At 60.0% G+C, this 26047-nt stretch overlaps 1 protein-coding gene across 4 annotated transcripts in view; it reads right to left on the bottom strand.

Moving 5' to 3' along the window:
* Gtf3c1 (general transcription factor IIIC subunit 1) overlaps positions 1-26047 on the bottom strand; it is a 61726-nt gene that overhangs the window by 3580 nt on the left and 32099 nt on the right. For all 4 annotated transcript variants that reach the window (XM_010623495.3, XM_010623494.3, XM_010623497.2 and 1 more), the window contains 23 exons: positions 25407-25510; positions 24576-24760; positions 23279-23521; positions 22917-23062; positions 21837-21934; positions 21456-21552; positions 21193-21370; positions 18761-18899; positions 18017-18152; positions 17618-17699; positions 17303-17488; positions 15883-16040; positions 14540-14682; positions 13190-13271; positions 11575-11687; positions 9646-9708; positions 8942-9035; positions 5318-5490; positions 4007-4294; positions 3503-3762; positions 2123-2397; positions 757-1231; positions 343-397 (listed from right to left, as the gene is read on the bottom strand). In XM_010623495.3, the coding sequence (XP_010621797.1) occupies positions 343-397; positions 757-1231; positions 2123-2397; positions 3503-3762; positions 4007-4294; positions 5318-5490; positions 8942-9035; positions 9646-9708; positions 11575-11687; positions 13190-13271; positions 14540-14682; positions 15883-16040; positions 17303-17488; positions 17618-17699; positions 18017-18152; positions 18761-18899; positions 21193-21370; positions 21456-21552; positions 21837-21934; positions 22917-23062; positions 23279-23521; positions 24576-24760; positions 25407-25510 (3773 nt within the window). The remainder of the gene's footprint in view (positions 1-342; positions 398-756; positions 1232-2122; positions 2398-3502; positions 3763-4006; positions 4295-5317; positions 5491-8941; positions 9036-9645; positions 9709-11574; positions 11688-13189; positions 13272-14539; positions 14683-15882; positions 16041-17302; positions 17489-17617; positions 17700-18016; positions 18153-18760; positions 18900-21192; positions 21371-21455; positions 21553-21836; positions 21935-22916; positions 23063-23278; positions 23522-24575; positions 24761-25406; positions 25511-26047) is intronic.

The following is a 26047-nucleotide window of genomic DNA, read 5'->3' as shown; positions in this document are numbered from 1 at the left end:
CCAGGTCGGGCCCGGGGAGCTGGGACACCGGCACCCCCCAAGCGGCTGCAGCCTCCCCTCAGGAGGCCTCTGTGAGCCTGGCCCAGGCAGCCACGGCCCCAGCCCTCTCCTCATCTGTGAAGTGGGGCCGACCAGGCCCAAGGACAGTGAGATGTCCAGCTCGAGCTGCAGAGCGAGCCTGAGGCCACCTGGGCACTTCCAGTCTCTCACTGCGGCCGCTGGGGCCCAGGTGAGGACTGCAGGGTGGGGACCCTCCCCTGCCAGTCACTCACACTGGGTCTCCTGTGTGGGCACCCCCAGGACAAGCCTCCCTGCCCCGGCCTGCCCACGCCCTGCACTCACTTTTCTGGAGGAGCCACCTGGGCGAGGCCACCAGCTCCAGAGGTGTCCAGGAGCCCTGAGGAGAAGAAGGGCTCAGCGTGGGAAGCCGCCCCACAGAAGGACCACAGTCCCGGCCTCAGTACCCAATGCCCGGGCAAGGGCAGGGCGCACCGGCAGTGTGCAGGCAGGTGAGGGACCCTCGGGCTGGGAGCCAACGGGCACCTCATTTTCTGCCCCAAAGCCCTGGCCACAATCAGCAGTGTAGGAAACCCTTAAGCACAAGTGGCTGGAGAGAAATGGAAGTCCCGGCCGGCCTGGGTGCAGCCTGTCTCTGAGGCCAGCTCTCCACCCTGCAGGCTTCACCCGCGCAAGCCCCGGGGGCGGCTTCCCAGCCCAACTGGGGGCCAGAGCGTGGGGGCGGGTGGAGGTCGGTACCTCTGGGGTCTTCCAAGCCCTCCGGAAGCTGGGCCTGAGAGCTCAGCTGCTCCGGGCCCGGGGAGCTAGGCCCGCCATGCTCATGCGCCTCCTGCCCAGGGCCTGCTATGCCCGCGTCTTCAGGAGCTGGGGTCTTTGCCCCCTCTTCTGTCACCAGCCTGGTGCTGCAAGTCCAGCGCAGGTCCTGGAGTGCTGGCCTCTTCACGGGGGGCTTCTGGGCACACTCGGTGTCCACGTCGGTGTCGCTGCTCTGGCTGGCCCAGCGTGAGCGGCGCTTGGTGCTCTGAGAGAGCGGAGCCGGCCGCTCAGGGGCACTGCTCTCGCCGGCAGGTCCCTCGGGGAGCGCGGCCAGGGCGTCCTCCTCCGTGTTCTTCAGCCGCACCGAGTGCAGCAGCCAGGGCCGGGCGAAGGCCGTGGCCACCAGGCGGATGGTGCTGCTGCCGACTTCCAGCACCTGGTTCCATGCCAGGAGGTCCTAGGACAGGTGGGAGGGTCCGTGTGGGCGCTGTCCCCCGCTGCCACACCAAGGTCCCCAGCAGGCAGCAAGCCCGGGACAGGGCCTGACTTCTGGCCCTGGACTCGAGGCCCAGGGAGCCTCTTCCCATTCCGGAATCGCACGGATGCTCACAGAACCAACCGGATGTGCGCCTCATGGGCACAGCCCGTCACCCATGCTGCAGAGTGCGCCAGGCTCCCTGCCTGCCACGCTCTCCCATGGGACCTGACACCCAGATTGTCCCAACAGAGTGGTCACTATTTCCATGCGGGTCTGGATAGCTGGGCGAGACAAGGGCCTGTCACCCTCTGATAGTCACGAGGGCCGGCCTGGGCTCTGCACCACCGCCTTGGGAAGCCCTCGTCCCTCTGGGCTCTGCTCACCTCCCAGGGCTGTGAACAATCAACTGCCACGTGGGCGGTGTTTCCTGCACTCCACCCTGGAGGGCCTCCAGCAGCCCCACCTGTCCTCGACTTCCCAGCCCCTGAGAATGACGGTCCAGGCCCTGTCCCCCACACAGGCTGTAACACGGCTCTCACTGACCCATGTCCCACCGCTAGGCTGCTGCGGACTGTGCAGGACATTGAGGTACAGGGGGCCTGCCTGTCACTGCAGGTTCAACGGCCCCTGAACTGGAGGAACAAGGCAGGTGGCAGGTAAGGTCAGGGGGACTCAGCCCAACCTGGGCAGAAGCAGCTGCTCAGGGCTCATCCCACTCTAACACTCAGGATAGGCTGATTTTAGGTGAAACAGCCTCATCTTTAAATACTGATGCTACTTCAATTTTTTGGCAGCAACTCACTGTCACAAACCCCACACTAAGGCCACCTGTAGTGGGCGGAGAGTAGGCTGCCCGGTGCCGCAGCTCACCTGGACGTAGTCTTGGAATGTCCTGGTGCCTGCTGTCTTCACCACGGCAGAGAACTGGCTGCTCAGCTTCTCCTTGTCAATCCCGAAGCAGCCGGCGGAGACCAGAGCCTGCCAGATCTCCTGGGAGGCAGACAGGTCCTCAGGGCTGTACCCAGAGAGCGCCCCCTGCTGGGCAAACTCCTCTGGGCTGAACATGTTTCCTGGGGGCTCCATCAGCCTAGTGAAGGAGTCGGGGAGGCAGGAGGTCCCCACGGTCAGCTCCTGCAGAGAGGGGTCTGCGAAGACCAGAGGAAGATCAGAATCAGCCTGCTGGAAGCCCTGCCCCAGGCTGAGGCCTGCCATCCAGCACCCGTGCTGCTCCCCGACAGGCACGAGGCTACCTTGGGGGACCCTGCACCCCTGACTGCAGCTCCCGACTGGAGCCCTGGCCTGTGCAGCACTTCTGGGGCCACCCCGCTCTGGAGGCTCTGTGCTGGCTGCCCCTGGGCGTGGGGAGAAGCCCCAGGCCTTGGCAACACATCGGTCTCTCCTACCTCGTGGCTTCTCTTACTGCCTACGGGAGGGTCTCTGCCAGGACCAGGTGCAGGTTCTCCCTACATTCCTGCCTGGCCCAAACTTCACACAAAGCACAGAGCTCAACCGTGGGTACAGATGGACAGCAAGGACCACGGACATCAGCTGTGGGTATGGAACGGAGAGGGTGCCGAGAAGGACAGGAGTATGGAGAAGGAGAGAGAGGCCTGCAGAGCAGGAAGGGCCCCTCCTGCTGCGGGCTGTGCAGGAGGGCAAGACCCCTGAAGCGGAGTGGAGGGAGGGGAGGGTTAAGTACCCTAGTTTCAAAGGTAATCAACAGAACAAAAAGGGATCTCATGTTGGAAGTAAAGGAAACAGGAAGCCACCAGCGTGAGCTCAATAGTCAGGCTTCATGGCAAGGGGTCTAAGATGACATTTAACCACTGTATCAATGCGCACACTCGGCCTGTAATCCCAGCATCCTGGGAGGCTGAGGCACGAGGATCCAAAGTCTGAGCTCAGCTGGGACAACTTAGCAAGACTTTCAAAATAAAAAAGACATAAAAGGCTCGAGGATGTAGCTCACTATGAAGGCCCTGGGTTTGATCCTCAATAGCACAAAAGTAATTAAGTAAATAATAAGAATAAAAATTAAAAAGCGCACTACTCCAGAATGCCCATGACAGCTGCCAAGGCTGACACAACAGGCAGGAAGGGGTCCCAGGGGGCGCAAGCCCAGGCCCAGGCCCAAGGGAGCTGTGGGCAGGGCCCCAACAGCAGCAGGTGGAGTGCAGTGCAGGGCGGGGCACGGGGCGAGGCTTCTGGCCGCAGCGCGGGGTGCACCCCGGCCGGGTGGGGGACACTCACCGGCAGGCCTGAGCCGCGTGTGCAGGGGCGTGCGGCGGAGGCGGAACTTCACCTGGCAGGAGTTCACCACCACGCTGTCGTTGGGGTTGAGGTTGCGCGTGCTCACGAGGCCAGGCACACAGCAGCCCCGCATCAGCAGGTACTTGGTGTGCGAGGCCTGGTGCGCCTTCACCTCCACACCCGCACGCTTGCCACCCGCGCCTTCCTCTAGGTCTTCCTCCTCGTCCTCCTCCTCGTCCAGGCCCCCATCCTTCCCCAGGCTGGGAAGAGAGCAGCACCGGGGGCTGGGGACAGCTCCTGCCCGCTCGGCCTGCCCAGCCCTCCCCCAGCTCCATGGATGGGTGGCTGCACCGGCCACAAGGCCCAAGGCGGTTTCACACCTGTCCAGCAGTGCCAGACACAGAGCAGCAGAACTGAGTGGAGAAGGCCGCACGACCAAGCAGGCGCCATCACAAGAGGAAATGATGGCACCGGGCCCGCCAGCCTCTGCCTCCAGGCGCTCACCTCTTCATGACCTCGCTCTCCACCATGGAACTGTCCACCACCAGGATCTGCTCTGGGATCCTGACATCCACGGAGATGAGGCCCAGGGACCAGAGGGTCAGGGCGGTCGCACAGTGTCCTCCGGGGCCGTCCATGGAGAACGCCACCATGCCGGCGGGGGGCTCACTATTATCCTGGTCTTTGAAGCAAAAAGGATCAGACTGGTCCAACCTGCCGGCATCCCGGAGTCTGTCAAAGAACTCGAACGATTCCGTGCAGACGGAGCTGGGAAATCGCCAGGTAAAAAGCCTACGTGAACAGAAACGCAGTCAGGGCCTGTGTGGGGCCGGCTCTGGGAGGGCACTGTGGGGTCACAGCACAGCCATGGCTGTGGGCAGAGCCGCACGCGCCTGGCGCCCTGGGCTGCTCTGTCCTGTGAGGAGAGCACCTGTCCTCCTCATCCCCACGTGGCCACAGGTCCCGGGTGGGGTCCTGGCTCCTCCTCCTGACCCCGAGCCCCACAGGCTCCTGCTGCAAACAGCTGGGGAGCTGGGGCAGATGAGTGTCCTCCGGGCCTGAGGGAGAGGACATGCGGCCTACCCACATGTCCAGAGGCCACCCGGGGCTGTGGGGAGGGAGCCGCCGGCCAGCGGGAAGGGGCCACACGGTTGGGAAATGTGCTCAGTGTCTGGGTCTCGCTGGATTGGTGGCGCCATCTCCCCCGAAGGAGCGGCAGTCTGGGGTTCTCAGGGTGAAGGTTTAGAAGGAAGCAAAGGGATGGGCAGAAGAACCCAGTCCCCCTGAATCTGCAGAGGGTCCCAGGCCGCAGTGTGGGGGCGGAGCAGGCTGGCAAGGCGACTCGACCTACAAGTCTGACAGGACTTCCTCTGTGGGAGGCCAGCGGGCCCATGGCACAAAATACTGAATGCGCAGGCAGACCAGCAGTGCCTACAGCGGGAGCCCCTCTGACTGAGGGCTCTGGCAGGAGGCTGCTCTGGCACCGCCCACCCCCGCCCTGAAGGCACAGGTGCTGCAGTGGCCCGAGGGGCTGTGGGAGGCTTCAGGGGCCTCTGAACCCAGAGACAGGACTGGCATCACGCGGGGCAGAGCTGGCCTCTGTCCCCCCACTGCTGAACCTGATACTGATTCTTCTGCACTTGGCAGGGGAGGGAAGACGCAGGTCCTGCTTTGCCGCGTCCCTAACACAAGCGGACACGGCCTGGGCCTGCACAAGCAGTGCAGTCCTCCCAGACCTGCATCTCGTGCCCCGGGTGGGGTGGTAGCCGGAAGATGCTCTCGGCAGAGGGTGCGGCTCAGCCCACGTGGACCCACCTGTAGTAGGACTGGGACAGCTGGTAGGACATGGGCACGAAGGGCAGGGCCCGGTTCTTCTTGGGGCCTGTGGTGTGGCTGACCCGGCGCCGATTGACCAGGCTCCTCTTCTGACACTCCATGAAGGCCCGCGCCAGCACCGGCTCCTTGTACTCGCGGTAGAGGCGGAACGTCTGCGAACAGCGTGAGCGGTGGGTGTGCACACATGGAAGCCGAGCGTGAGGCTCACAGGGAATCGGCTGATGGGGCTGGGAGGTGTGTGTGCGCGTGTGTGTAACTGGAAGAATCCCAGGGGGAACACAGGCGACAGGGGAGAAAGAAGGCGTTCATCCCAAGCTGGCCTCTCTGGAATCAGCACAGCCCCTGCCCTCTCAGCAACCACCAGCAGGTCAGGTTCCAACTGTTACAGCGCACGTCCAGATGTCCCCATAGCCTCACTCCTAAGTGGGGTTTGTGATCTGGATCGGCCCCTGGCTGGTTTATCATGGTTCTGGGTGTGGATGATGGATTCACCCTGGGTATGGGTGGCACCAAGTGGCCTGTAGCCTGGATTGAATAAACAGAAAAAGAAAGAAGTCTGCTGCTTCTGCCTGCCTGCCTGCCCTACCATAGACCATTTCTCCTCTGCAATGCCCCTCGGCCATGCCGCCCTGCCGTGGAGCCAGCTGACCGTGGACTCAAACCTCTACACACTATTAGACAAAATAAACCTTTCTTCCTTTTGTTCCAGCAACCAAAAGTAACTAAGACACCAATGCGTCTATGGTGTCACTATCTGGCCCATGCCACCCGTTTCTCACCACAGCCTCCCAGTCCTGGTCTCCCTGCTTCTCTGTGGGTCACCTCCCTGGCAGCCCGACCACTCCCCCAGCAGCCAAAGCAACCCTCTGCGTCGAAACCAGACCCGCTCTTTTCCTGCTTAGAAAGCCCCAGTGGCTTCCCTCCGCCACTTGACAACAGCCTACCCTTCTGAGGGCCCACAAGGAAAATGAGTGAGACAGTGAGCCACTCTGGCCCGGCCTCTGGCAGCTCCGCAGGCCTGCTAACTTTCGGGGAAAAGCTAAGGCCTCTTGCTGGGGTCCCCCCACCCATGATGCTCCCCAGATCTGGGCGTGGCTGACTCAGCTCAGGTGCCTCCTCTCAGGTCCCAACCCTGCCGGCCCTGCTCCTCTGCGGGCAGTGGCACTGTAGTCCCGTCCACACTGCCTGTGGGAGCAGTAAGCTCTCCTGCAGGCCCGGCAGAGTGCTCTGCAGGAGCGGTGCCTGCCTCGCGCTGCAGAGGCCCCTGTGTCACCACGCCACCCTGCCGTGCAGGTAGCTGAGTCTTGCGGACTTGGACTCTGCACGCAGGATGGCAGGGGAACCTGGCTCTCACTGGTTGCAGGACAGCCCCTCCCACACCATGGCCTCCCGAGTGCTGGCAGACAGCGGCTGCTGCCGTCTAAGCTTCAGGCTCAGAGGGCTCTCGGACGGACAGCACCACTCCAGGGCCTCAAGTGAGGTCCACGGATGTAAGGCAACACTGAGCTGTGCTGCCAGGCAGGGTGGCACCAGGGACAGCAGAGCGGCCTCGTCACGGAGGCACACGTCCCCAAACAGCAGCTGCCGTGGAGAGGCATGTGGGCCCCGTGGTGACCTGGGGAACCACAGTCACCCTCACTGCTCCAGAGGCCGGGCTGTCACGGGACTCTGCCCACAGCTCCTGGCGTGCGCAGCCCCCACCCTCCCCTTGGGCCGCATATGGGGAGCCTGGGGTCGCGCGGGCCTCTGACACCACTGAGGGCCTTTGGTCTTCCCGGCCAGCCCTGGTGTCTTTCCCATCCCTAAGCCCAGTCCTGGGCAGCCTCAGGAGCCAGGAAACCCCCGGACAGGGACTGGAGAAGCAGCCGCATGGCCCTGGGCCTGGCTTTTGCCATCGCCTGGTTGCAATCTATTCTCCTTCATCCTGGGCTGGATTCTTATGTGCAATGTTGGCAATACATTTTTAAAAACAGGTTTCTGTTGTTGTTTTCAGAGATAAGGTCTTGCTATGTTATTCAGGCCGGCCTCGAACTCATGGCGATCCTGCCTCGGCCACCCAAGTGTTGGGTTTACAGTGTGCACCACCACGCCCAGCTCTGTTGTTGTTTTCTTGTAAACCAGTGAGAGTCCAACAGAAATCCAGGCTCCAGACTGGGTCCACAGCTGTCCTTTGGGGATCACTGCCCCATCCTATCCCTGCTCGGGCTAACCAGGGCCCCACACCCTTTGGCTGCAAGGCACCCAGCACAGCGGCCTCCTCTTACTGACTGGAACGCTCACTTTGCCATGTGTAAAGCCTGCTCAAGAAAACACAGGGTTCAAGGGCTGCACAGAGATGGCGACAGTGGTCACCGGCCTCTGACTCGGGGTCCCAGGAAGCCCCGCTCCCAAGAGCTGGCCACACCTGATGGACGACAGCAGAAGCTCTGAGGTCAGGGCCAGGGCCAGGGGGCTAGAGCAGGGCAGCCAGCCTGGCTGTGCGTTTCCCTGACTCCCAGGCCTGGGAGGGGACGAGGTACCCACAGCCTGTGCGGGGACTCCTGGCCCTCAGGATGGGGGCTGTGGCAGACCCTTGTTGGGGCCCAGCCTCTCTTCCTGGCTGCTCCCAGCTCCCCGAGGCACCAACACTAGGACGCACCCACCCACCCACCCGCACTCACCAGTAAAAAAAAGCGTTTCCCTGACTCCCAGGCCTGGGAGGGGACGAGGTACCCACAGCCTGTGCGGGGACTCCTGGCCCTCAGGATGGGGGCTGTGGCAGACCCTTGTTGGGGCCCAGCCTCTCTTCCTGGCTGCTCCCAGCTCCCCGAGGCACCAACACTAGGACGCACCCACCCACCCACCCGCACTCACCAGTGGGGTCAGGAAGCCACCCCTCTGCTTGCTTCATGTTCTCCCCTCGTCCAACCCAGGCTGACAGAAGCCAGAGGAGCGGACCTGTAGGTCTTCAGATTAAATACGGCACAGCCCAAGTGCCAGGCCCTGCCTCGCTCCCATCCTCCTCAAACCTCTGGAGATGGACGATGCCCCTTGACCCCGCCGTGGCTCAGGCTCACGAGGTGTCAGAGGTGCCACAGCTCCCGGGCCACACTGCGTTCCCTCATCTGCTTAACTCTGTCTTAAATGGAAGACTTACGACCGCTGCTCTGGGAGGGGCTCTGGAGGCCACTGAACCCTGTGCCCCACACCCTAAGGACGACAGAAAGACGGGGTGACACTGGTCAAGGGCACTGAGCACCAGGCAAGCATGGCGATCACTCTGGAGATCCATCAGTGTACAGCATGTGGCTATTGCCAACAACAGGGACTGCGCGTCTGAAATGTGCCACGGCAGAGCCCGAGTTCTCTCCTTAGCAGAGGAAAAAGCTAACTGGTGGGACACAGCGCCTGGCCTCGTGTGGCCATCATTCCACATGCGCGCCAGACCATCCAGCTGCAGGCCTTGAACACGTAATACAAAGACAGATGGACCTAAAGCTAAACAAACCCCAAGGAGTAAGGACGCCAGGAGCAAGGGCCGGAGCCCAGTGCGGGGAGGGGAGGTGGATCCGTGAACGAGGGCCACTGGCCCTGGCCCCCGTGCTGAGGGACGCCGGGACCCACCTGGAAGGACTGGCAGGACCTCATCTGGCTGTTGGAGAGGGAGAGTGTGCTCTGGATCAGGTTCTGCAGCACCAGGAACTGGATGTCCTCCACGCTGAGAGAGAGGACAGGGCAGTGAGCTGCCGCCCTGGCACTGCTCATTTTGGGTGATCCTTGGTCGCAGAGTTCAGCCTCACAGAGGTGGCATGCACACCAGAGCCAACCCCCCAAGCACACACACACGAGGTTTTTTTGGTGGGTTCGGTAGGAACAGAGTCCTTCCAAGGGTGAGGGCTGAAGCAACCTGGAACCAGTTTCAGGACAGCTAGTGAAGGCAGGGAGTGCCCACGTTTTCCCCTCCTCTAAGCCTCAAAGAGGCTTTCCCCAAGGAGACCTATGCCCTTCTGAATCAGGCCGAGCGCTGATTATACAAAGTTGGGTAGAAACGGGGCCTGGGAGAGCTCTGCTCGCACAGCTTTTCCCTGCGGCACAGGCTCAGCCGTGGTACCTGAGGTCAGAGGGGGGCAAACTGTCCAGAGAGGACGGGATGTTGCAGACCTGGTCTTTGGGGGCTGAAGAGACCACAGAGCATGGGAGAAGCAGAGACCACGCAGGACGGCACGGCTGGGTCCTAACAAGACAACGTTTCCCCAACGGGGCAGGGCTGCCTCCACCCGGGATCACCCCACGTTCGCTGGAGGCAGGTACTGCACAGCAGCACTCACCTGTTCAGCTCGTCCTCTTTCCTCGTCCGGGATTTTTCATCTCCAATCGCTAAAACCCGGTACCTGCGTGAGAAAGAAGAAGGGCGTGCCAGGGGTACAGAGCCGAGCTCCCTCCACTCACTGAGCTCACTGGCGCCGGCTCCAGCTCCCCCTAAGCTGAACCCTGCGTGTACACGTATGTGCACACTGCGTGTCCCACCCTCCAAGCCAGCGGGCAGCAGGCCTGGCAGCATCCACGGAACACCGCTAACGGAGCAGAGGTAAAAACGGGCTGCGACTAAAAGACAAGTGCAAGAAAGGAGACGAAGAAAAGACCCCAAAACAACGCAAAAAGTCTGGTCATATCAGGGGTAAACAAGTGGTTAAGGGGAGGGGGACAAAGCCCAGCCTGGAGGTTCTGGGGATCTACGGCACTGCGTGGACCCGCAGCTCACGACAGACCGTGCGCTTCAGCACTGTCAAGAGAAGCGATTTCTAACGTTCCCGTCACAAAAATGTAAGTGGAAGGCTGATGGATGTTAATCAACTCGATCTGGTCTTTCTACGATGTAGACATACAGCACAGCACCCGAATGTGCCCCACACGTACATACATGCAATCGGTATTTGTCAGCTAAAAAACAAATATACAAACAAATGTCCCCGACACTGGCTTTATAAAGCGGTGGAATGGCAGAGTGGTTTTTCATCTCTTGACTTTCGCATAATATTGGACTGGATTCAACACAAGGAAATCATATCAGAGAGCTAACTTTTTAAAAAAACACAGCCACTTGTAAGGCTACTTACTTTTGGTTTCTAGCAAGCTGAAGTAAAAATTCATCTTTGCAATAGTAAGTCCCTAAAATACAGTGCTAAGAAAAGGCACCTTTTCTGAAAAATGTGTGAACTGCTTTCAGTTGAACAGGAAAAACACAGAGCCTTTTTCTCTTCTGCCCTGCCCTCCAGAATGGCTGGGATCAAATGAGCGCTGAGCTGTCACAACTACAACTTGTTCTTTCCTAAATGGCTGTGAGCGCTCCTTTGGAAACCTTTTCAAAACTGTCTTCTTTCTTTCTTTATTTTTTGGTACCAGGAAGTGAACTTGGGACCTTGTACTTGCCAGGCAGGTACGGCACTGCGGAGCTACATCCCTGGACAAAACTGTCTTCTTTGAGAACTAAACATTGCCCTAAATTTTACTGAAAATAGATGGGGGCGTAAATTACAAATAGGTAAGTGGCCTCTGAAAGGCCTCCACAGCGGACAGAAATCATGCCGCTTGGGAATTCTGCGCGGTGGTTTAACTGCAAAAACAAAGCCAAAACCTGGAGAACAGCCAAACGGCATCAATTGCAAAGTGACGCAAGTCACTCACTAGGCCTGACGCAGCGGACACCACCCACACACCCGCACACCCGTACACCCGCACACACGCCCTGCGCTGAAGGGACGGAAGAGCAAAGGCATATGCGGTCCACAGAAGCAACCGACCAGCGAGCCCCACCCCACTCAGAAGAATCTCAGAGGCATTGGGCCAGGGGTGGTGGGGAGCAGGGAGCCACAGTGGATGAAGCTGAGAACCTAAGGTTTAAACTGCAGAGTTGCGCTGAAATCCAAATACACCGGCCGGAATCTAAGGGGCTGAGCTCGAGGGACTGGGGTCTGGAGTCAGAGCCCCAGCTCACACCCTGGGCCCACGCCCCTCTATTGACAGCCTTAGAACACCCTCAGAGTGAGAAACTCAGCGAGAGGTCCACCTAGCGGACAAAGCCTGATGACAGCAGCAGAGGGACTCAGCAGGAGGAGGACTGTAAGGGGCCCAGGGAGCCCCGTGAGGTCAGCAGTCCCCGAGAGCCGCTGCAAAGCCATCGTGAGGCAGGGGTCACGGTCACAGCCAGCAGGCCTTGGCCTCCGGCCTGAGGACCAGGGGGACCCCGGAGAACCCACCTGGTGAACAGCTCCTGCATGGTGTCTGGGATGTCAAGGTTGGGGCACCTCAGCGCGGAACTGAACTTGTCTTTGAGCTTCTCCACAAATTCCTTAAACTCCTTGGCACAAACCTGCCCGAGAGAGGCGGACACTGAGCCACTCTTCTCGTGAAGATGGCTCAGAGACATCTGGTGACAAATGTCCACAGCAGCTATGCCAAAGAAGCACTGAGCCCGCTGCCCCTGCCTCCGTGTCCCCGAGACCAGGAAGGTCGCTGTCATGGGGAAGGCCGCGGCACACATGCATCAGGACATCGGGAGCCTGGAGCCTGGAGCCGCTGGGGTAACCACTCCGAGGCCTGCTCTCCTCTCCCCGGACACTTCCCGCACCTGCCTGGCAGGCCCATGCTGCCCTTGGCACCTCGCCTCCTAGGGCCAGGTCTCCTTGGGCACCCATGGGAGCTGGCCTCCTTCCCTCCCCGGGCCCCGCTGCCCTGGAGGACGCACACTGCCCCTCCTGCACCTGCTGCCTGTCCCAACCCAATCTCAGCCTGGCTCCTGCCGGCCTCGCACCCTCGCACCTCCCAACTCATCCACAGTGGCTGCTCTGATAAACAGCCTTGCCCATGTGGCGCCGCGCCGGGGCCCCAGAGCCGGTCCAGTGCCCTGGCCCTGCTGCATCTGCTCCCAGCGCATCATCCCCTCTCCCCTTGCAGCACTGAGCACCGAGACACCTCGGCCTGCCTGTTCCGGAGAGCAGTCAGCCGACTCAGCCAGGGAGATGGAGCCTCGCCCAGCCACACGGGGCCTGCCGGGAAAGACAGGCCCAGGGCAGCGCCTCTCCCCACTGCCGCCTGCCCTGAGATCCTGTGGCGAAGCCTCAGCTCTGGGAGTCACCTGCAGTGCCGGGTGACTGGTATAGGATGGATCGGTGACCACTAAGGACGGACAGTGACAGAATGAACTGGGCACCTGGTGACGCCCCCACTTTGCTGCAATGGCCCGTGGGCGGCACTGCCACCTCCCAACTGCTTGGCACACAGGGAAAGCCAAGTCCTAGGCCACCGTGAGGCTGAGGCTGTGTGTTGCTTGCACCTGAGCGTGTTCTGGATCCCCCTGGCTGATCCCACAGACCTGTGCCTTCCCCACAGGAGCCGGCTACTTCCCTGCTGGCCCCAGCTCCCCTTGGCTCCCTCACAGGGAGGCTACAGGCCTGGCCCACGTGCAGCAGAGCCAGGCCGGCTCTGGGAGTGAGGGCCGCAGCAGAGCTTCCTTCCCTGTCAGCCACCGTGCGACAGCAAGCTCAGGAAGCAGCTCTCCAGGAAGTGTGGCTGCTTGGAACTTCTACACAGCTCTTATTTTCTCAGCAAAATGGGCCCGAAGCGCAGCAGTGGAGTGTCAGAGAAAGTAGCCAAGTGGCACATCAGAGTCAGCTGTCAGCTTCTTTAGAAACAGATGCTTAGAGCCAGGTCCAATGATGTGCAAAGCCAAAGGACTGACACACGGATTTCCCAAATAAACAGGAGAAGCATCCGTGTTTTGGGCTGGCAAAGGCACTGGGAACCCCAAGGACCCAGCCAGCACCTCAGCACCAGCTTTCAGAGCAGGCGGAGCAGCTCCTGCAGGGGGCCTACCTTTGGGTCCTCGTAGTCACACTTCCGGTTCATGAAATCGCCAACCAGGGCTTTATCCTGGTACACCTCAGCCAGGCAAACCCTGTGGAGGAAGAGACAGAGGAAGCCCGAGTCACAATGTGCCGGATTCTGATGCCAGGAGACCTCTGTCCAGCACATAGTCCTTGGCTGGCTGTGCCATCTCCTTACGCCTGCTGGATGACTGCAGCTTTGGGGTGAGCCGAGCCTGAAAGAAGACTGGTTGGTCCCTGCTCACCCCTCACCCTGGGGCTTCTCCAAGTCTGTCTCCCGAGAACATCAGCCTTCTCCGTCCCCTGGCTTAATGGCTTCGGCCAGACCAAAGCAGGTGTGTGCATGAGCGCAAGTGTTAAAATGCACCCAGGAATGGGGCTTGTTGTCCCTCCCAGTACTTCTCCCCGAGCAGCACTGTCATCCATTTAACAGCTTAGGGGGTAAAGAGACCTGCTGAGGCCACACCCCAAGGCTGGGGTGGCAGGACAGGTGTGGCTGTGCTCAGCATCACCTGCTTCCCTGGTTTGGAGACAGCAAATCCTCCTGCAGTGCCCGGCCCAGGACAGTCCTGAGGAGGAAGTCAGGGCCTCTAACTCTGGGGCCCTCTGCGTGACTGCTGGGGAAGAGCAAGGCCGTCCGTTCTGCGTCATCACTACCAGGCCGAGTTGCTGTCACCTGCCCCCGGCCCCGGCTTGTGTCCCCCAGGAAGACAGTGTAGCTCAGGGAAACTCTAGGTTCTTTCAGACAGACGGGAAAGTTGAGCATCCGGGCCCTGGGGAGGCAGCTCGGCTGGGAGGCCCCGCCCTCCTCGGGCAGTTCCGCTCTGCAGGGGCAGTCACCGGGATGCGGAGGGGGCCGCCAGATCCACAGCGGGGCCAACGCAGACCCCTTGCGTTGAGCTGGCTCCTCCCCAGCCTGGCTGGGCCCATCCCACTCAGGTCTGGCTAGTGCAGGAGTGCGTGGCCTGGAGCTGGCACAGGCCGGTGCCCTGCAGCCCCACACCCCCACAGCTGCACGCCGAGCCCCTCCCCACACTCTCTGTCCTCACTCAGGTCCTCCTGTGGAGGGAACTGCAGGAGTGGTCCAGGGGGCCGGCAGTGCACTCCCAACACGCGTGGATGCTGCTCAGGGCCCTGCAGTCCGGAGCCTGCCTCTTTCTCTACTCCACACAGGTTCTCTGAAGTCCAGAATCACACCTGGCCCTTGACCGATCGAAGATGACCCCAGGCGAACTCCAGCAGCGTCATCCCATTTCCCATCACTGAAGGTGAGCAAGCTCAGGCACAGGAGGAGGAAAGGGCTGGAGCAGCTGGGACAGCCGTGCAGCGGGAGCCTTACTTGTAGTTCAGATAGGCCTGCGGGTTTCTGACAATGTAGCGGGCTCTTCGTCCCACTGAGTGCGATGTTTTGTCCAGGGACTCTTCAAAGGTGGCATGCAAGATGTCCCGCACGACCTGCCAGGGGACGAACGGGCCCTTCACCTGTGGAGACAACAAGGGAAGAAAGTCACCGTCCATGGGGCCTGTGTGCGGGGCACAAATGGAGGACATGTGTCCTACCGAGCTCTTCCTCAGAGCTGTCCCTCCCGGAGAAGCACAGGACACTGCTCAGAGGCTTTTCCTTCCTTAGGCAGGGCCACCCTGCACCGCACCTCACAGCACATTGTAGAGAGAACGACCCACAGCAGATCCTGAACACCTCAGAAAGCAACACACAGGCAGGTGCTCAAGGGTGGGAGATGTTCGCCATGGCCCAAAAGCAAGAGGAGCCCGCAGGACGGAGCAAGCTGGCGGCTAGAGTGGGCTGTGGAGACCCCTCCGGGGCACCAGATAGAATCGGGGCACCATGGTCACCATGCAGGTTTTCCCTAGAGAGGGTGGCGTCGGGGTGAGAGGGACAAAGGGGCCGGGACGGGACCCAGAGGCCTGCAGGCACTGAGCATCTTGGGCCTCACACAGATGCCTAGCCTACTCCGCCCGGCTGCTGATGGCCTGGAGGGCCTGGGACGGGACAGTGGTAGAGCCCTTGCGCCGCTGGCCTCTGTGAAGCAGTCTGGTCAGACACCTGTCCATACCCTGCTGCAGCGTGAGGCAACCAGGGCAGCAACAAGGGAGAGAATGCAGGACCAGTCAGGGTCACACAGTGACACTGGGGGAGAAAGGGCTGGGCTGCGGAATCTCAGTGACGCCAGGAAGCGTTCAGTAGACAGAGGGCCAAGTCGCCCCCATGGCCTGTGACCCGCACACTGGTGGGAAGGGCAGGCGAGTGGGGGGCTGTGGTGGGGAAGGCAGGTGAATGCCCGCCACCAGTCCACATGGAGTCAACCTCTAAGGGGGAAGGGTGGTGCCTGGGGACAAGCGTCTCTGTCATAAGGAGCAACCAGAAGCAAGAGTCCAGGGGACAGCGGGAGACCAGGCAGCCACTCTCCCTAGGAGGGTCAGTGGAGTCCTCCTGACGTGACAAGCAGCTCTGAAACACAGTGCGTTTTCCAGGCAGTGAGGGAAGAGGAGGGGAAAAGGAAAGGGTTAGGTTCCCAGGGAGACAACAGCGCTGAGCTGTTTTGCCAGGAGCTAGGCAGGAACCCGGATGTACTGAGCTAAGGCTGGGGAGAGGTCAGCTGGGCACGGTGTGGTCTGGGAAGCACCTGGCGATGAGACAAGGGCCCCAGGAGCCCCAGGTACCTTGGAATTGAGAACATTGCTGGCGATGCGGCAGAGCACGAGCAGCCCATCCTCCTGCGTGGACCAGGACACGCGCAGCCGGGTCATCCTCCGCAGGGCGCTCTGGTCGGCCTCGTCGTGGTAGCGTGGCCTTTTGTTTTTGGCTCCGGGCAGCTCCTCTAGAATCACCAAGGGGAGAGCAGAGGAGCCCTCCGACAGCTGCCCTGGAGCTGCCCCGCGGAGAGTGGAGGCCCCAGCGGTCAGCCTCAGCCAAGCACACGCTACCAGGTCCTTACTGCGCCCACCGTCGCCCCTCAGGACCGGGAAGACGCGTTCGCGGCCCCTGGTGGGCTTCCTCCTGTCCCACTGCACACTGGCTAGGCTGCGGGGTGACGGTGGGCAGCCTGAGCGTGGGCTCCAGCTGCCTGCCCGATCCAGTGGCTCCCCAAGGGGTTACATCCTTGGAGGGTGCCTTACAGACACCCAGACATCTGCTGACCGAGAGAGACAAGGCTGCTGCCCCATGCTGCAGGAGCCCTGGGAGGCGACGAGCTCTGTGGCCCAGGGGACAATGCGTCCTCTGCCTGGCACTGAATGAGTGGGTGCAAAACACCTACTGTGGTCCCTGGCACGAAGGAGCGGCCAATGCATAACAGCAGCCAGCAGCACTACGGGACGTTCGCTGTGCCAGCGCAGGCTCAGGCCTTCTGCACACATGCGCATCCACACACAGACTGCTCAGTCCTCGGGAGCAGCCTCACGGGACCCCCACCCCCTCACAGATGTGGGAGCCACACCCGAGCCCTCAGCCAGGGGCTTCCCAGGACCTCCCCACACAGCACGGGCAACTCCTGCCGCGTTAGTGTTCCCAAAAGAGACAGACGCCGTGAGGTAGGGAAATAGGATTTGAGATGACCCCCGTGTCTGGGCTACAGCAGCCCCACACATATCGGCCGTGGCCTAGCGAGGGAGGCTGCTGACCCGGATGGAGTGAGGTGTTAGCCACTGGCCAACAGACCACAAAGCAGGTTTCTACGTAAGTGCTATTTCCTCTGATGAAGTGCCAAAGCCATTCAACTCTCCAGACACTGACATCCAAAGCACCCTGGGTCCTCTGCTTAAGTACTGCTCAGGAAGCCAGGCGTGGGAGGCACGCCCGTGACTCCAGCACCTGGGAGGCTGAGGCGGGAAGATGTGATGACGCCACATGGCAGATGAAAGGTGCACGTGGGGCTGCGTCAGTCTGAAGAGACAGCGCAGGCCCAGACGACACCCAGCTTTGCGGCGAGGCACTGAGGACTTCTCAGCTGACAGCTAGAAATCTGAGCAGGGAAGCTTGAGGCTGCACAAGGTCCTGCCTGGACTGGGCACAGGGGACCTGCGTCTGCGCACGGAGCCGACTCTGACTGTGGAGAAACTCACACCTGTGGCCCGCACCAACCTTTCCTCCTCCGCTTGGTCCTCTTGCCCGGCTCCTTCCTCAGCCGCTTTCGCTTCTGGTTTCTGCCGCCCTTGACCCTGCGGTTTCGGCCTAGCGTGGGCTCCCGCTCCATCCCGAACTGCTCCCGCTGGGCGGGGAGCTCGCTGCCTGCCTTTGCTTCCCCCCACAGGGCCACCCTGCTACCGCCTGGGGAGAAGCACAGGACAGGCGTCTCGTGAGAGCTCTGCAAAGGCCCATGGAGCCGAGCACGAGGTGCCGCACCACCCTGGCCCTGAAGTCCCCAGCTGCGCGACGGTGGGTGCCCAGGACACTGACCTGCAGCTCCGAGAGGCAGGGGGCGCTTGGACAGGAACGTCTGTAGTCTCACGGTGAGCCCATTCTCCGCGGTGACGCTCTCCTAAGATGAAAGCAGCACGGGGTGAGGAGCGGCATCCACAGCCCTGGCAGCCGCCTCCCCAGCCAGTCCCACACGTGGCCCTCTCAGAGGGCTTTTCTGTAGGAGTACCTGTCCGTGGCACCGAATAAAACAGAACCCACTGGGACAGAAGTGAGCCGGGCAGACACTTGTGGGTCCTGCCTGATGTGCCCTCAGGGTGAACGTAAGCAAACGTTCAGGCCTCTGGTCAGCTTTGCTTTTATGAACTCAGAAGTCACGTGCCGGAAAGGGACAGGATGATGGTGGTGGTGACAACAGCCCGTGGTCCCCAAGCCCACCTTTCTGGCTTTGTTGATGATGTAGCTGGTCCAGATCCAATTGCGTTTCAGGTGTGCATAGAAACTGGAATCGAGCCCAGCGGCTCCCAGCCCGTCGCCAGGGATGTGGCCTTCATCCACCACCTCACGGCTGCCCCTGAAAGAGGGGAACAGAGCCACAGGGTGGGGGTGGGCGTCTACTTCCTGCATCGCCAGCATCTACCTCCCAGAATGATACCCAGCAGGGAGAAATGAGAAATTCGGAGCAGTGCTGGCAGGCTGCCACTGCTTCACAAGCTAAAAAATAAAAAAATCCAGAGTTTTCCCCAACTTCTAAATTTTGACCAAAAAAGTGTTGGAATTTTAAAAGACAAAGACAAGTGAACCAGGTGTGGGGGTGCACACCTGTAATCCTAGTACTCTGGGGGCCCGAGGTGGGAGGGTTGTAAGTCTGAGCCTAGCCCAGGCAACTTAACAAAACCCTGTCTTAAAATAGCAAAAGGGGTGGGCCGAGGACTCAGCTTAGTGGCACCTCTTGGGCCTCAGGTCACGAGTTTGACCCCTGATACAAAAAAGCAAGTAAGTAAATAACAAAAGGGGGCTGGGATGTAGCTGAGGCCCTGGGTTAAGCCCAGTACCAAAAGTAATACATCCATACATAAGATAAAAGGGAGCTAAACAAAGCACGTCTAGGGTGAGCGAGGTAGGACCAGCAGCCTGCCCTGGCCAGCGTGGGCCTTTCCGGTCTGGGAAACGGGCACGCACGTGGTGTACTCCTGCATGGCGCTTTTCCGCTCCAGGTTGTGCTTGTCCACGGCGGTCTCCTGCTCCTTTCGCAGGCTGCCCTCCTCGTCACTGCCCTGTTCCGTGCTGTTCTTCGGGACACCCAGGCAGCGCACGACACCTAGGACCGAGGCAAACCAAGCTCGGGTGACAAGGTGGGGAGCGGTGGCTCTGGTTGCAGGCCAATGAGAGGAGTGGCAGCCAGGCTGTGGAAACGCTTCCTCCAGACACCAGGGAGGCCCAGGCAGGCAGCAGGCAGAGTGAGGGAGGCCCCTGTGGCGGGGGCGGGCCAGCAGGGCAGCGACGATGACACCCAGCGGTGGTGTCGGGGTCAGGGAGGAAGCAATCTGGACAAGCTGAGCACCCGCCTACTTCTCCAGCCCCTCTCAGCTCCTGGAGTAGCCCGGCACTTCCCAAGCTCAAGAGGGTGCAACGCTGGACTTGAGGAGGCACGGGCAGTCATTCACAACAAAGGAAATTACATTTCTTGCACAATGGTATCAAACACAGCTGGCTGTGGCCTGAGCTGGTGAGGGAAGGTCATGGACCAGGGCGGCCTGCTCAAGGCCTCTCCGGTGAGACGGTTCCACGGCTGCCTTCCCCGCTGGAAACTGTACCTGACCCTTGCTTGGCTTTCCCTGCAGCCCTGAACGGTGGTGGAGGCATTCATGGCTTCGAAACAAAGAAACTAAGGCCAGGGGAGGCCACAGAGCTCGCCCAAGGCCACCACCCAACCTGAGCACCTCCACACATCAATCACAACGAACGGTGGTGGAGGCATTCATGGCTTCGAAACAAAGAAACTAAGGCCAGGGGGAGGCCACAGAGCTCGCCCAAGGCCACCACCCAACCTGAGCACCTCCACACATCAATCACAGGTGCTCAGCAATCAGCATCCCCACCCGCTCCCCGCTGACTCCTGCACAAGCCCGCGTTCCGCAGTGTGCCGCACAACACGACCATGCCCCGATTTACACTGCTTTCCCCCACCCCTTGGGGCAGAAGCCCTTCAGATGTGTGGTGGCTGAAGCCATCAACATCGCTGCTCATGAACGTCGAAAGGGATAGGCATTCACCAGCTGCCAGGCCTGAAAACTGACGCACATTACATGCTGGGCTCACAAGTTTTTATCTAGGTATAAAATATGAAGGAATTAGGGCACTTCTGACATCTAGAATAGTAAAAGACTGGGGCTCTAAGAAGCGCACTACTAAACCTTGTCCGCAGCCCTGAATGCAAGGGCCTGTTACCCTGTGGCACTGAACTCTCCCAAATAAACAAGTGACAGCTGCTCTGCAAAAACCAAAGTGCAGTCATGATCTTGCAGCTCTGTGCCAGGGGTAACAGGACATGAGTCCTCTTGCAGGTGCACACCGCATGTGGCGTGCATCCTCCTCCTGCTGGCAGGGCCAGGCCAGGGCGGATGAAGAAGGGAGCGGCTCAGAAGAATCGCCTTGGAGGCTGTGACCCACCACTTCCCACAGGCCCAGCGCTCACTCAGTGGCACCTGCAGGGCGTCAGCTGTGGGCTGCATGCCCTGGGGCACTCGGGAAGTGGGGAAGCCACTGATCAAAGTACGGTAAGTCCAGACAGGCTTTCCCAGCAGTATGGCATGAAGCAGGAGTGCTCAGCACAGTGCAGGGTAGTGATGTGAGCTCAGCCGTCAGCACCCAGGTCCTTGCTTCTTTCTCCAAACTCTCCGAACCTCCCCTCCCTCCCTCTTCACAGGCACAGGCAGACAGCTCTCGGATGTGCGTCACAGTCCCTCGCTGGGCTCCCTGCTTCCGCTCTGTGCCCAGTCCACTCTCCACGGCAGCCAGGAAGAGCTAAGAGCTGCACCATGTGGGGACCCTGTGTTCACAACCTCCCATGGCTTCTCACTGCTCTTCAAACAGCCCGACTCTTCACTGTTCCCGCCAGGTCCCCCAAGTCCCGACTCACTCTCCCCAATATGCCCTTGGGGCCTTTGCATGTGCTACTGCCTGTCTGCAGTGCCCCTTCCCATCCCTGCAGGGCTCAGCACAAAGGAAAGGCCGCTGGCACACACCCCATTCAACTGCCCTGAAGCAGACATCCCTGGGGGCTGCCCCACAGCATGCATTGCACGCCTGGGGTCTGCTGAGCTGTGTTACTTGGGCAGGGACAGGCTGTATTCCTATCACTGAGCAGCCAGGCGCAGGAAACGGCGCAGCAGGAGCTTGGGTAAGACCTGCTCAGCAAGCCCACGAATGAAGGCAAAGTGATTGCCCGTAACTGGGCAGGGACCCCCAGAGTCCCCCAGCTGCAAAGCCATCATTCTTCTAGGGGATCCTAGGCCTGGGAGCAGCCTGAAAATCCCTCTACTGAGTGACTTCCAGCTCCCGCAGATCACACGGCAGGGAGGAGCCTGCAGGGCCTAGCAGGACGATGGTACCTAGTGGGGTGTTGAGGCAGACACACTGCAGATCAAACCAGTAGCTCTCCACGTCCTGCATGGAGTTCAGCACGTAGAGCCGCCTCTCGAAGGGCCGGCTGCTGTGGGCCAGGTTGTAATGGGGGTCACAGATGGTGGTGTCGATGATGACGGCGTTTTTCTTCAGGAAGACGAAGACCTGCGGGAGACACCAGTGGGGAGAGGCACCCAGGGGTCAAGGCGGGGCCGGCGGTTGGGCCCCCATCCTCTGGCTGATGCCTTACCTGGTCCTTGTCCTGGAACTTCTCCGTGGGGCCGAACTGAAGCAGCCCCATGTAGCACAGCCTCTGCAGGCTCTCCATCACCGAGAAGACATACCGCCTGCAACAGAGCGGGGCTGGTCAGGGCCAGCGGACACGGTGACCCATGCTGACAGCTGGCTTCGGAAAGCGAACGGAAGGACAGAAGAGCCGACGAGACAGGATGTGCCGGCGACGGCAGCCTTGGCAGCAGACTGCACCTGACTTGTTACTCAGAGCCCAGTGGCACAATGTGCTGGTTTGTATGCTGCTGGCTAAACGCTGCAGGTGCCCTTTCCTCTTCCCGGAGGGGGAGTAAGCACTGAGCCTGGCCACTGGGGCTTAGCATGGCCAGGGCCTCCTCACCTCTTGTACAGGAGCTGCTGCCGGATGGCCCTGGGCAGGAAGCGGATGAGCGTGTGCTGCTTCAGAGGGTGGTTCAGGTACTCCTCCAGGCCTTCCACCTGCGGGGCGGGCGAGGGCGGGCTCCCTCAGCCAGGGCGGGAGCGGCAGGAGCTCCCGGAAAACAAACACCGCAGCACCCGGGACATACACACACACACACACACACACACACTGCTAACACTGCCCAGAGGCAGGAGGAGAATTTATCTACTTATATTAAAAGGAAAAAAAAAAAAACTGAAGACATTTATTACCCTTGAAGCTAAATACTCTACTTCTATCTTGACCTAAGTAAACTATGGAAATATTTCATATCATATTTTAAAATAATGCTGTGGAAACTATGATTATTTTATTCAGTGGAAACAGATAAGAGTAAATATAATCTCAATTGTTTTCTTAAAAAGAGATTTTACACACACGCGCACGCACACACACACACACACACACACACACACAGTACGGTAGTAAAGTTTAAAAGAAAATGTACCAAAAACAACATTACCAGTGATTATCACTCTGAGTGATTAGATTATGGGTAACTCCTATTTTTTCCTTTTTCTAATGTTTACAAAATTCCTTAAAAAAAAAAAACAAACAAACAGCGCTGGGCATGGTGGTGCACACCTGTAATCCCAGCACTTGGGAGGCTGAGGCAGGAGGAGGATCACTGTGAGTTCGAGACCAGCCTGGGCTACACAGTGAGTTCCAGGTCAGTCTCAACTACATAGTGAGACCCTGTCTCAAAAAACCAAAAAAAAAAAACAAAAAACCCAAAAAAAGAGAAACAAGAAAAGCAAACCTATGTTTTACTGTTACAGCAGACCTGCCTACATACTAGGCGCCCAGCGTCCTGCCTTCCCCACCTGCCCGGCCCAGAAGAGTGAGTGCCTCAAGGGTCCGCTGACCGAGCAGCCGCCCACCTTTCCTCTTTCCATCCTGCTCCCTCTTACCAGCGCTAACCTCCTCTGATTCGGCCCCGTCTAGAAGAGTAAGTGGCCTGTACCCGTGGCTGCTCCCGCACCCCGGGGGTCCCCGTACCTTGTAGCTGACTTGCACGATCTGGACAAAGATGGAAAGGGGCAGCGAGAGGAGGATGTCGCTGACGAGCGCCCAGCCAAAGCCGAAGTCGCGGTGGACGGGGACAGGCGGGATGAAGCGCATCCAGGAGGCGTCGTCCACGTACACTAGGAGAGCAGCCAGTCACCCCAGCAGGGGACCGCCGGGGTGAGATCTTCCCCTCACAGGACACTCCCAGAGCAAGGGGCCAAACCCTACTGTCACCAGGCAGAACCCAGGCTTGGGTCCATTTCCCGCGGAGAAGGCTTGGGGATACAGGCCGCACAGGTGCTCCTCTCTGGGACCCCACGGACCTCTGCCTGGGGCAGGCCCAGGTGTCTCACCTGTCTCTGTGGACAGCTCCACCTCAGTCTCCCAGGTGACACCGTCTGGATTGTCCCTGCGATCCGAGGCCTCCCAGTCACCCCTGGAGTTCCTGCCGCCTCTCCTTTCCCCGCTGTACAACACTGGCTTCTCCACCACATAGCAGCCAGGGTGCCCGTAGATCAGGTACCACAGGAACGTGTGCACCACCCGCAGGCGAGGCATCTTGGGCAGGAACCCGAGGGAGCGCCCGAGGCCCGGGACTGAGGCAAGAAGGGGACAGGCAGCACGTGAGGCATCCAAAGGATGGCACAGAGCGGCACTGTGCCCAGGGGCAGGGACAGGGTTAGCAAATATTCTCACAGCTTTCAGACTACTTTCTAGTTGGTGAGGACAAAGATAATAACACCTGAAATAGCACATCACACGGAGACTGCTGGTGCAGGAAAAGCAAAGCAGGGCAGACGGCTGTGACTCCAGAGGCTGGGACAGGCCACCCTGATGCAGGCCTAGGAGCCGTGCCCTGCAGACACTGGGCACGGGTGTCCCGGACAAATGAGAGGACCTCTGAGGGTCCCTGCCTGGCACACTTGGAGGCCGGGCAGGAAGCCAAGTGTGACAGAGAAGGGGGGCCGTGGAGGGCCCAGGGTGAGGGCTTCTGGCACGACACGGACTGCGCCAAACACCCCTGTCGCAGTTCTCTTAAGAAATGCATTTCCTGGTTAACACAAACAACTGTGCCCTGAGTCTCCCCAGTGACACAGGGGGGCGCGGGGCTCACTGTGTGCTGCTCGGCTGTGACCCGCACTTCCTAACTGGGAAACCCGCAGCATGCGGGCCTTGGGAAGGGAAGCCACACAAAGCTTCTGGCTCAGGCTCCCGGGTCTGCCGTGTCTCGTGCAGAGAAGCAGCTGGCCTCCCTGCTGCCTGGCACACACACAGGTTCACCCTGGAGCAGTGAGGTGGGGGTGAGGGAGGGGTCCTGGAGAACTCGGGATAGTGGGAGAGGTTCTGTGGGCTGCGGACAGGGGAGGTTTTCTGGGACTCATGAGGTGGCCTGGCTCACAGGTACCGAGCAGCAGGAGTTCATCTCCATACAGCAGCCCTCACCGTGGGACCTAGCATCACTTCACCCTTGTTCCTCCATGCCCTGTGAGTCTGCAGGACGGAGAGGAACATGTGAGCCGCCCCACACAACCTGCCAGCAGCCCCGGCCTGAAGCCCAGGGTTCAGACGCAGCAGGACCCCAGTGACTCATGCATCAGCAAGCAAACAGCAAGCTCCACACACTCCAACACAGGCAGAGTTGCTGCCTACCTACAACAGGGTGGTAATTTTTCATCGGGGTTACGCCCATCTTCTCATCGGTCTTTTTAGCCCGCCCACTCTCTGGCTTGGAGGAAGCGTTCATGTCAGGGTCTCCTGATCTGCTTGGTTCCTCTTGTCCTTGACTTTCTTCTTCTACCTCCTCTGGGGGTGCTGGAGGCTGAGGAGCCTTCCCCCTGCAGTCCAAGCACAAAATGTGACCACACATGCGGCAAACCCTGGGCTGGGCCCAGGATAGGGGTGGGGTGCGGTGGGTTCAAATCCAGTGGCCCCCAGGCTCAGGCAGACCATGCACGGAAGCAAAGTGGATGTCAGTCAGTAAGCCCTGTGGGGCGGTGGGAGACAGCCCACCTTTAGCGATGTCAGAAGTCAGAAACTTTGGCAGAAACTCATCAGCAACTGCTTCACAGTCTACGTGGCCAATGCACATCTGGCAACACAAGCCAGGACCACCTCCCCTTTAGGTCTGGCTGAGAGCTCCTTCCTGCCACCAGCAGGCTGCCTCCTGGCCCAGCAGGAGGCTTACAAGCTAAATTAGACAAGAGCTCAGGAAGCCAAGAAGAATCATCCCGGGCCGTTATGAGGCTGAGTTCCAGCATCACGGGCCTGTGATGGGAATGCTCTTAACACACTTCTCATACAGACTAGAATTAAGAACACAGGGATTTGTTCTGCTTAAAGGATCGAGAAATTGGCCCTTCTTTAGATGGGGGGATGAGCCACATGGCCTTAACCAGGAAGTGCTTTCCTGCCTCAGCACAGGGGTGGTGAAGATGGCTTCAGGCTGCAGCCTCACCGCGGGTTCCCCTTCCACTTACTTACCTGTTTGCCGTGCTTGAATTGGAGATCCGGAAGCGGACCTGCTCGATGGCGCTTCTCACAAGAGGGTCGTTCTGGTCCATGGACGGGTGCACAACCAGATCCACCTGTAGGGAAAGGCGGGGCACCCCGGAGGGCAGAGCTCAGGGAGCTGCAGCCCCAGAGGCAGGTTCCTTAGTGGAATGGCATCACAACCCACAAGCAACATCATCAGGACCTGCAGACGCCTCTGCCCTATGGCTCCCCAGCTGGGCCGTCACAGCCCACTGGGCTCCTGGGGGCCACTACCCACACCTGCCCCACCGCCACTACGGAGTCCTCTGGACGTCCACCTGCCCATCACTGGAAAGTCGGGGGCTTTCCCCTCCTCTCCCAGCTGAGAAGTGCTGTGGGGTTCCCACCCGCCACACCTCAACAAACTGGCAGAGGACCAAGAACTGCTTGGTCTCTCCCTCCCTGGGAACCGAGGCAGAACCGTTCAGGTGGCTCCTGGCTCATGTGAGCCTGGGATGAACCAAGGAAAGTGACAGCAGAGAGGAGCCAGGGAGGGGAAGGGGCAGCAGGCTGTGGGTGTCGAGGATGGTGGTCTGCCCGGTCCCTGGAGAACCAAGGCTTTTTGCGGGGGCAAAAGACAGCAAAGCAGG

The sequence above is a fragment of the Fukomys damarensis genome, unplaced genomic scaffold (genome assembly GCF_012274545.1).
Source record: "Fukomys damarensis isolate Sample0158 unplaced genomic scaffold, DMR_v1.0_HiC HiC_scaffold_34, whole genome shotgun sequence".
Lineage (NCBI taxonomy): Eukaryota > Metazoa > Chordata > Mammalia > Rodentia > Bathyergidae > Fukomys > Fukomys damarensis.
Note: the sequence above shows the minus strand (reverse complement) of the source record. Positions and strands in the feature narration are given on the sequence as shown.